Genomic DNA, 11,304 nt, shown 5'->3' with positions numbered 1-11,304 from the left:
CCACTCCCTTCTGCCCATCTACCCCTTCTCACTCCCTTCTCCCCTATCTACCCCTTCTCACTCCCTTCTCCCTATCTACCCTTTTTCCCCCGTCTCACGCCCTTTTCCCTATCTACCCCCTCCTAACTATCTACCCTCTCCCTCTTTGAAGTTCACTTACCTTTCAGGAGTCCTGCGGTGGGGGTGCAAGGCCTCTGCCTCCCAGCTCTGCCACTGTATGGAACAGTATAGAGTGATGGGAGTTATGATGTACTTTTAGAGCATAATTAGATCATGAAAAAGACATTGGAAATGGTACAGCATAACACCCACCACTCTCACACACTTACCAATCCACACATATATACCAATCCACACATATATACCAATCCACACGTATACCAATCCACACGTATACCAATCCACACCTATACCAATCCACACCTATACCAATCCACACACATATACCAATCCACACACATACCAATCCACACGTATACCAATTCACACATATATACCAATCCACACATATATACCAATCCCCACATATATACCAATCCACACATACACCAATCCACACATATATACCAATCCACACATATATACCAATCCACACATATATACCAATCCACACATATATACTAATCCACTCTCACTGAATATTTTCCTACCTTTCCTCTTTTCTCCTTACAGCTCCTTTTCCTCCTCTTCGCTCCTCTTCTTCAGTTCTTCTGTCTTCTCTGTCTTCTTCCGGTTCAGAGGGCAACAGCTGCTGTGCGCCGGGGTTTGTTGTCAGATCCCGGCGCACAGCAGCTGTTGCCGTGCAGATCACAAGGGAGCGGTATCGGAGGTCTTTAACAGACCTCCGGCTCCCTTGAGTGATTTTAAGCCGGGTTGAGGGGTGCCGGGTGCCGGGTGCCGGGTGCCGCAAGTTGGCACACCCTGATGAGCGGCACCCGGTGCGGACCGCCCCCCGCCCCCTAGAGTGTGACGGCCTGTGCGGTCGCACACCCCAAAGGCCGGTCCTGCTCTAAGGGGCCGGGAAGCCCCCACCAGGGCCGGCCTTAGGGGTCTGCGGCCGCACAGGGTTTAAATTAAAACATCGGGGTTTTTTTTCAACTTTACTTAACATCCTCCATGTTAAATAAAGTTAAAAAAAACTTTATTTAACATGGAGGATGTTAAATAAAGTAAAAAAAAACCCGATGTTTTAATGTAAACCCTGTGCGGCCGCAGACCCGTAAGGCCGGCCTTGGTGGGGATTTCCCGGCCCCGGTAGGTAGGGTAGGGGTCAATGCGGCCCTGCCGTGGCCCAGCCCACCGGGCAAATGCCCGCTGTGCCCGATGGCCAGTCCGGGCCTGCCTACCATCAACAATGACTTACTTCCCTTATTTCTGGGTGTCAGATATGACATCATATCCCGGCACTCCACTTTAAAAGAAAGTGCTGCGCAGAAGGAAACTATGGAGAGCTGTGCCAACTTGGGATGTTGAGAAGGGGAATTTAAAATGACTGCTCCCAGATGGGCTTCTAATGTAACAACCCGTATTTCTTGAGTCTCTCCCACTGCCGGGCAGCCTCTCCGTGCCCCTCAACACCGACCATTCGCACGTCGGTCCTCCAACATGGCCGCCTGGGATTCTGATCACAGGCATGTGTGCCCGTACAGTTATTTCTTAAAGGGACAGGCATCAATTGCGTTCCTCATCTCAATTTCATCCCAGAGGATGGTGTTTTTGTATTGGAACCCTGTTTAAACACTCTGAGAACTTCAGTGCACTACCTGTGATAGTGTGTCTTTTACAGTTTGCTCCATGTTTGACCTCACTTTGCTCCTGGCCTTGTCTGACCATCTTCAGTCCTGATCTTGGTTTGCTCCTGACCTCGTCTAACCATCCCCAGTCCTGGCCTCATCTTACTCCTGGCCTCATCTGACCATCTCCACTTCTGATCTCGGCTTGCTCCTAACCTCACCTGACCGTCTCCAGTCCTGACCTTGGCTTGCTCCTGTCTTCATCTGACCGTCTGCCAATCCATCCTCAACTAGCACTGTGTCTGAAGTACATCTCCACTTCTGACCTAGGTAATTCCGTCACTGTGCTATCGGGTCAGTCAGCTCTCTGTGAATTGAGGACTCCACTGGAGGTTTCTTCTTACCAGCTACCCTCTGAAACATTCTTCTGTCATCCAAAGACCAGTACCCTCTGTGCTGGTCATTCTCTGCACTTCACCGCCCACCACTGCCAGTTATTCTTCAAGATGTTCCGTAGTCTCTTAGGCATCACATTCCATCTGACCTGTTTCCTCTTCTTCATCTGGATTCCAAAGAAGAGCAGAGACTAACCTCCTTTTGTAGACCCTTACTGGCCTGACACTTCTGACTACTATTCTGAACAGGTCCTGCAGCATGGGTCCACGTCGCATTACATTTAATACATATAAGAACATATGATTTAAAGTGTTAGATCATGAAATTTACATAAAATATAAACTAAAGTATTACAAATGTTACTATTACATTCATTTGTAACACTATTACATAGGTGCTTTTAATATATAGTTACTGAACTGTAAAATGTACTATTTGGGGAAAGTGACAGATTTACTTTAACTACCAATCTACGGGCCATAGGACAATTTGCATCAAATCAGTTTAACAGTGTCTCTATATAGTTGTTTAACGCTGCATTGTTGGCATATAGCCAGTGTGTTAATGAAATATTTACCTTTATCTAGTCGCACAAAAAAAAAATTGTAAATCCAAATAAACCTTGTGTTTGCTCTGAAAGGAGCACTAAGCTTATTAGCTATCTAGTGTGAAAGTATGTTTGGAAAATAACCCCCATGATTCTTCTGTTGGGTGTGAAGATCTCATATACGGGTCATGGTCTGGAAATGTGCTCTGTTTAAATTCCATTAGTTCTAAATAACCAACCATAGCAGAGAGGCATTTAAGGTAATGATCCTGAGCCAACCTTGTGTCATTGTAACATCTCTTCTCCTCTGTTACAGGGGAACTATTAGTATAAGACATATATATTATAAGCCAGCTTTTAAAAGCTTACATTGTTTTCCATTTGAATAAACAAATAATGCGGTATTCTACTTATTTATTATAGGTTTCTTATACAGTAGGTCTGTTATCTCAGCACACTCTACATGATAAGCACACACTATTTGATGCAGATTTGTGCTAAACAAAACAATGCCTCAGTCTTCCTTATAGGGACCCTCTGACTAGCGAAGGTCTATGTGGAAAAGATAAGCAGGACTTCTTTAGTTTTCCATAAACAATATGCACAGTGTGGCTCTGAATGTCACCCAAAATATCACATGGCAGTGGCAGCCTGAATATATGTCTTTATTGGAGAAAAAAAATGGTATTGAGCAGACAACTTAATGCTCAAATAAATATATGCATTTCTCTGTAGGAATTCCCCTTTGTCAGAATAGCCTATATTGTCCTTGATGTCAGGCTATAAATCAATTATCCACCTTATGCCTGGTTTTGAAAAAGGATAATAAAATCCATTTAACTATTGATTATTTAATTAATTTGCCATTTAGCTAAACAGTCATATGCCTAAAGGAATTTTCAAGAATGAATCAACAGTGAGGAATGAATGGCGCTGCAGTTAAATTGTGTTCAAACATCATGACTATACAGTTTTATTTTTTATTTGCCATTTTGTATTTATATAGACATATGTGAATCTACATCTTTCTCTATGTTTGCTATATGACCATCATCCAAATTCTTTCTCCTATTGGATCAATCCACAAACAGTTGGGGTGCAGAACATAAAAAGGGGGAAAAATAATAATAATAATAATAATAATAGCGCAATAATGCAAAAAAACTAGGTAGAACTGTGTAAAGCGTAAAATCCACTCACAAACTAATTGAAAATATCGAGCCCATCCGACGATTCAATATAAAATTCTGTTTAATATCTTTATTAAAATCTAAAAGGCAAACAGACTGCAATGGTGTGATATCTCTGGTTAAATGGTGTAAAGGATCAGAATGCCTTACAGTTGTGTATGGCACAGTAACAGTCTCTGTGCACATAAGCCTGAATGTCACAAAGTCCACAAACGTCCAAAGTAGTCCGGATAAAAATCTTTAAAACAATCAAATCTCTTGTTTCTCAACTTGTTTCGCCTTTGACTTCCTCAGGAGAAGTGAAGAGGTAATCACAACTTTGTTAGTCAATAAAGGGTAAATTGTGGGTCATACATTGAATTACAAGGTGCGCAAAATGAAGTGTGAAAATCAAAATAGTATACACAGGTAACTGAAGTCATAGTAATTTAGCTGTATAAATACATATTTTAAAAAGGCTGAAATTGTGGAGTTATTCTTCACCCATTTAAAAAATATATATATGCTCTGTCACCTAACATCAATTCCATATTTCTAAAACATTAGTTGGCCATTAGTTTGGGTGATTTGTCATAGGCTCAAAAACAGGGGAAACCACTCCAAAACTTAAATTTTAAAAAAAATATTTTGCAATACTACTTTCAGGAATGTGACAGCCATGGGAATAATTAAATCTGTGAACAAAGAGACAAGGTATCAGAGGATTACATTACTTGCACTTACACACACATTACATTCATTAATGTTAGGTATACTGCCTAATAGCTATTTGAATGTAAAAAAATATTATATATGAATATTAGGTTAACTTTAGCATCTCTAAGGCAGATGTCAGCTTAAACAAGCTGAAGGAAAAACAGAGCTTGCACGTAACAATTTCTTATTTATATAATAAAAGGCATGCTAAGAGCTAATAAACATTCCTTATACATCAGATAGGCTTGGTATTTCCTCTGTGTGAATTCAAGCCAAGGCTACTTCAATTCACTTTCTTCTGTTGTCTTAATGTAGGGTTAAGTAAAATTGTTATATTTTTTGCACCTCAGCAAATGGCCAGTCAACACACTAAAGAAGGAATTAGGTATTCGACTAAAATTGGGCAATCTGGAGCATCTTGGGTATCTATAAATACCAAAGCACCATTTTTAATACAAAGTTGTCTCAAAGTTGAAGAGATATCTCCTGAAGACTCAAGACAGATAGATGTATGGATAGATGGATAGACAGACAGACATGTACATTTATTATCCACTACCCAGACTGTTTCATATTCAGATGTCATTGAAATTTGATTTCAGGATATAACATGCAAGGAAACGTTATGGTCAGAGGAAATCCAGGAAAGGAAAGTCTGCGCTAAAAAGGAATAAGCCTCAAATGATTTGAATCACAAGCCGTAAAACCCAAAGGTGCATTTCCTATGGAGATTGGTATCAGATGTGAACATTACATTGCCTAACCCAAAGAGGAAGAGGTGAACAATGGTAAGAAAGTGAATGAACACACTAAACATAGGTATTTTAATACACCATTGACACTGGAACAGCCGCTGTACAAACAACAGAGTTCCCCCTATTGTAATGTTTAATTAGCATTCAAATATGTTATTGTTTAAGGTGTATGATCATGTTGGCTAGTCAACTTATATCTATCATATCTTACCATCATATTTGTATTTTTCCAACAAAATTCCCTATAACATGTATATTTTTTTCAGTTTTGTACCATGTTTACCAAACACCATAGAAACCAATTGTAAGTTTCTGCTGGGTAAGCCAAACCCAGAATAGCAAAGCTTTGATATATGCAGCCCTAAGAATAATCAAGCCTTATACCGAAGTCACTGGCTTCAAGTACTCGGTGGGGTACATATCCCACGGGTTGTTAAATGACGGACAAATTACGCTTTGTATGTGGACATTTGTTACATAAACAAAGTTCCCATTATAGTTAAAGAGATGCGTGCAACATGCAACTTTGTTACTTGAATCTCAGTAAATCAACAATGTAAATTAGACTTTAGCATGTCTGAATTTAGTATATACTTGACTATTCCTGTTAAAGTCAAACTGGGCTCTGGTGGCCCAGGTATTTAGAGTTGATCACAAGTATATGAAGCTGCCCACTTGCCAGCATGCAGTACCTGCATATTTTTATTTGCCATTTGACCACAAAGTAATAAAAAAAACTTTGTTCCCCAAGCAAACCGCTCCCTCAAGCTCACTCATGTTTCATTTACTCTTGGAACAACCAAATAGCTTAGCAGCTTCCCTCTGTAATAGCATCAAAACCTTCTGACATATTTGTCATAAAAGATGAGTTCATATCATTCTGTTGATGAAGTTTGAAACTATAACTAAAAGAAATATATTGTATATGTATCCTTTGTGTTAGTTGTTCAGAAAAGCATTATTGATTGCTGTTGCTGCCTGTAACTACTATTTTAGAATGCCTAGTCGGAGATAAGAACTAACTAATCAGGAAGCAATATATAATTAATATTTTCATAAATTATTTATTTGGGGCATTTAAAGTATTTTATTTTGGTAACTTGTGAATTGCTTGAAACAAGTTACATCAAGCCAGTCTAATTTTTATAATGGATGTTTTATTCTTGTTCTTTGTAAACGTTTTTGCAAGCACAATAGATCACATTTATTTTTTCCTTATATTCCGAGCATCATTATATTCTGCACTGCTGGAGACCAAAAGGTGTCATCAACTTTAGCAGCATTTGGCAGTAGAAAGTAGGTTAATCGTGAACTCTGGTTAACCACACAAACCTAATTTAAAAAGGTCTCTTGCTTTTTAATGCTGGTAATATAAATTGCTAGTGCTAGCTCAGTAATATGTGTAGTCACATAAACTATTGCACCCCTTTTTACTTTTGTTTTTCATTTTTTTTTTCACATTAAAGTTGGCACTTCTTCCACATCATGTAGCATTACAAGGCATTGCAGAGTGTTACCATTGTCTTTCTATTCCTTTTGTGCCTGTATATGGCTCTTTTTGTAAATCATTCTTATTCTTTAAACTAATAAAGGACTACACCGCAATCTTCTAATGCCACCCGCCATTATGTTTTTATTATACAAATTACTTAGTTGATAATGTTTACCACCAAACTAAATAAGACTTTTCCTGAACCCTATACCATAAAGTAAATCTTTCAATTTAACTTGAATGTCACTACCCAATCCTTTGTATTGTTACATGTGTCTTTTGTGACTTAAAACAGCAAATGCCTATTTAAACTCATTTAAAAGGAATTCTAATAGCTGTGTCTTTTGTACTGGGGATCAGTCTTTTGTGGGAATTCATAAATCCTGTGATTTACATGAACACTCCTTCAGTGGAACAGGCACCAAGGACTGCATAAGGTTACAAGCCACTGCACAACAGGGGGCTTTTATGGCACATATATTAAATGTTTATTATTAACTCTGTAACAATCATTCATTGTGATTCACTCCAATAAAATATCACATTTGTGACTCAGATCTAACCCCCCTCCTTATTTCTGTACAAACTATAACATAGGTCACAAATATTTAAAGTGACTTATGTAATTGTGATTATCATTAAAAAAAATATTTCTCTCCATGGACAACTGGGCATGGCCTTCTGGTGAATTTGAGCAAAAAAACATGCTCTCCCCCAATTGCAGCAATGGGGAGAGGGTGTTCCAATGGATGTTTGCAGAAGTCCACAGAGAGGCCAAAATGATGAAGACAGATTTCCTGAAAAGCACCTCTGTCTTCAGGATTCTGGCCTCCTGGTGAACTTCGGCAAAATGGTGGAGTTTCTGGGCACACCCTCTCCCTTGATTGATTTGAAAAAAGCAATGAGAGAGGGAATGAGGATGCATGCAAAAATCAAAGAAATTAAAAGGAAAATTTAGAGCCCTTTGCTTTTTTTCTCGTTTGTTTCTTTGAGGGTCCCTCCTTGTTCAAATGTGTACAAATTGACGAACAAGTCAATGAATGTACAAGTCTAACATAAATATATACTTATACTAGGCCTAGACATCTTTTTGTGGGTAGGAATTGGGCAGGGAGCGAATGTGGCTAAACACTTCTCCAGTACTCAGAGAAAGGACTTGGGCCAATCAGGAGGAGGGACATGACTGCTGGCTTAAGCTTGAAGGACTTCCTTTATTGTGGGCTCCAAAGAGTTAAAAGTAAGGTGAAAGAAGGGGCCTATTTTCCCTCAGTCTTTCATGCTGGGCTTACCTGTGATGGATCAGGAGACGCTGCATTCCCTGCCCAGAAAAATAGTTAATAATGTACATTTGTTATACATAAGAGTGGATCAATTTTAATCACCAAACAAAGCAGATTCTCTTGTGTCTGGCTCATTACACTGACATATCTTGTATCCATAGGAAATAAAATTATTTTGTTCCAAAAGCCATCTGGTTATTGAACTGATCTTTCCAGAATGTGCACAAAGCTATGTATAACCATTTGCCTTGTTTACTTTTGCATGCTTATAATATCTTGTAAATACATTATCCACAGCAATTACATTTAACTAAAAAATAACAAGACAAAATAATTTAGATGAAAGAAAAGAGATTATCTAATCTCATAGCAATTATCTGTTAATATGCTCGAAAAGGAAAGATGCCACTGGACAACTAAACATCGAGCATTTGGAAAAAAACCAATAACCGTGGAGAATTGAAAATAAATATGTAATATTAAACCCCCCCCCCATGCTATGTAGCTTCACTGATGCTTCAGAAAGAAAAAGGGCATTACTGCCCCTTTCAGTATCATAAAAAGTTAGGTTCCCTTTCTTGATTTTAGTTATTGCTAATATTAGAGAGATATGTGAAAACGGGGGAATAGCTTTGCTGTACCTGATCAGGACGGAAGGTGCATGCAGGTGTATCACTTGAAATGACACAGTTACCCAAGGTTGTATGGAGTCACGACAAGGAGCAAGAGTAATATTACGTTTATAGAGACTGTACTTTTTTGATTTGGGGTTATGTTTCATCTCCGTTTAAATTTGCTCAACTTTACCTGGAATATTTATTTCAGGGAAGGATTCTAGTTAATAATGTTGATTTCCCAGAAATAAGCATGGTATTCATTCAACTCAAGGGTAATTTGGGAGTTATTGTATTGGTATTTTAGGTAATGTGTAGCCAGTCTTTTTCAGTTATAGTTTTATAATAATTTATTTAATAAACTAATGATTTTTGCCATATGTAAGCTTTCTTAAGAGATACAGACCCCCTAACTGCCCCTAAGCTTTGTAATATCACACAGATGGAAACCATACATGCCAAGTTATGTGCTTAACGAGCTTTGTTCTGGAACCGAAATGTAATAATGTATCGAGATATGGAACACTAAAGAAACCCAGTAAGCCTTTAACACATCAACCTCAGACTGGTTTCTCATTGTATATGTCATATGTATCAAACAGGAAACAGGAAGCCACATTCTTGAACTTGGTGGGAGAATAAGCAGCCAATGTGAAAAAAGCTGTAATTGTATGAATTTTCATTTTTGAGTTTTTTTTCACTAAAGTCTGGTGTTTAGGCTTACCATATTCACTCTGTACAGTTAAACCCTTAAGGACCTAGGTTACTTTAGTTTTCCCAGAAGAACCAGAGTATTTTTGTGTTTTATGTCTTTATTCATGTATTTATTATGTATTTATCCACTCATTTAGTTTACCCCCACAAATTTGGAAATAATAATTATATATGCTATGACCTTTAGCATGAGGGTCATAAGTGTCACTTTTAGGGATCTTAAGCATTGGAGCTCTCTCTGGTTATCCTTTTCTGGCCTAGACTGACCAGCCTAACTCATCTCACTTTCTGCCAGACACAGCTAAGCCAGGCTCTGGAAACCTCCCCAGGACAGTACACATGGGTCCAGGCATGGCACACTTGGCTCAGGGATCTTCTTTAGGGCCTCTCCTTACCCTGGGAGCCGGGGCGTACCTACAGTATTTGGCACCTGGGGCGGATCATGTATGTGGCACCCCCCCCACACACACACTTTAAAACTGCATAGCTTCTATCATTAGGCAAACATTGACGGGTACAACATAACTGTTATCATTATATACTGAAGCAGACATTGACAGGGGTACAGCATAACAACTATCATTATTTACTGAGGCAAGCATTGACAGTGGTACTGCATAACTGCTATCATTATATACTGTGGCAAACATTGACAGGGATACAGCATAACTGCTATCATTATATACTGAGGCAAACATTGACAGGGATACAGCATAACTGCTATCATTATATACTGAGGCAAACATTGACGGTGGTACTGCATAACTGCTATCATTATATACTGAGGCACACATTGACAGTGGTACAGGATAAGCGTTATCATTATATACTGAGGCAAACATTGACGGTGGTACTACATAACTGCTATAATTATATACTGAGGCAAACATTGACGGTGGTACAGCATAACTGCTATCATTATATACTGAGGCACACATTGACAGTGGTACAGGATAACTGTTATCATTATATACTGAGGTACGCATTGACGGTGGTACAGTATTACACCTATCACTATATACTGAGGCAAACATTGACGGGAGTACAGCATAACACCTATCACTATATACTGAGGCACGTACTGAAGGTGCTACAGCATAAGACCTATCACTATATACTGAGGCACACACTGATGGTGGTCCAGCGTAATCTCTATCACTATACATGATGCACCGAAATGAAAATTCTGGACCCAAACAGAAAATTCAAACTGAAAATGACCCCTACACACCCCTATAACACTTTTATTAAAAGTAAGTAACACACCAAAATTAGACAAAAAAAATTATATATATATATATATATATATATATATATATATATATAATTGTTAACAGCAATCACAATCCTACCATGCCCAGGCAGAAACAGATTCCAGCATGTACTGGCTGACTTAGCATGATAGGAGTGTGATTGCTAACAGCAATATTCTGTGCCTTTCCACCTTTATTATGAAAGGAGACGCTCGCCTCTTTCCCCCTGAGACTCCTGTCTCAAACCCAGCTTGTTCTCCAAATGCTCCAGTGCCTCAGAACCAACTAGCACGCTAGCATCAGATCGCTTGTAAGTGAAAAGCTTAGCCCATTGACATTTAGCAGACCAATCAATAATCAGTGACCTAATTGATCAAATAGTAATAATGATGTATTAAAAAGTAATAATGTATTTTTTTGTTATTAACAATTTGTGTATGTCTGTTTTTTATTGTTTTTTTTTTTTTACTCTGGATGACCCCTCTTCCTCCCTCTCAAAACACTAATGGGAGGGGGAGGGGATATCATGTCATAATGATTAAATCACGCCTATTAGAGTGTGTTTGAACTGCACAGAGCCTTAAATGACAGCAACTGACTTGGATGCACCTTTAACTTCCGGATCAGTGCTGGA

The 11,304-nt window shown here is 38.7% G+C and overlaps 1 protein-coding gene across 1 annotated transcript in view; it reads left to right on the top strand.

Annotated features, from left to right (window-relative positions):
• The first annotated feature begins 5,198 nt into the window (after window positions 1-5,198).
• The window catches only part of NEDD9 (neural precursor cell expressed, developmentally down-regulated 9), a 55,301-nt gene continuing 49,195 nt past the window's right edge, over window positions 5,199-11,304 (top strand). Inside the window, exon 1 of the mRNA XM_053468461.1 lies at window positions 5,199-5,350. Coding sequence (XP_053324436.1) covers window positions 5,348-5,350 — 3 coding nt within the window. The 5' untranslated portion in view covers window positions 5,199-5,347. The remainder of the gene's footprint in view (window positions 5,351-11,304) is intronic.

This window comes from Spea bombifrons, chromosome 5 (assembly GCF_027358695.1).
Source record: "Spea bombifrons isolate aSpeBom1 chromosome 5, aSpeBom1.2.pri, whole genome shotgun sequence".
Classification (NCBI taxonomy): Eukaryota; Metazoa; Chordata; class Amphibia; order Anura; family Pelobatidae; genus Spea; species Spea bombifrons.
Note: the sequence above shows the minus strand (reverse complement) of the source record. Positions and strands in the feature narration are given on the sequence as shown.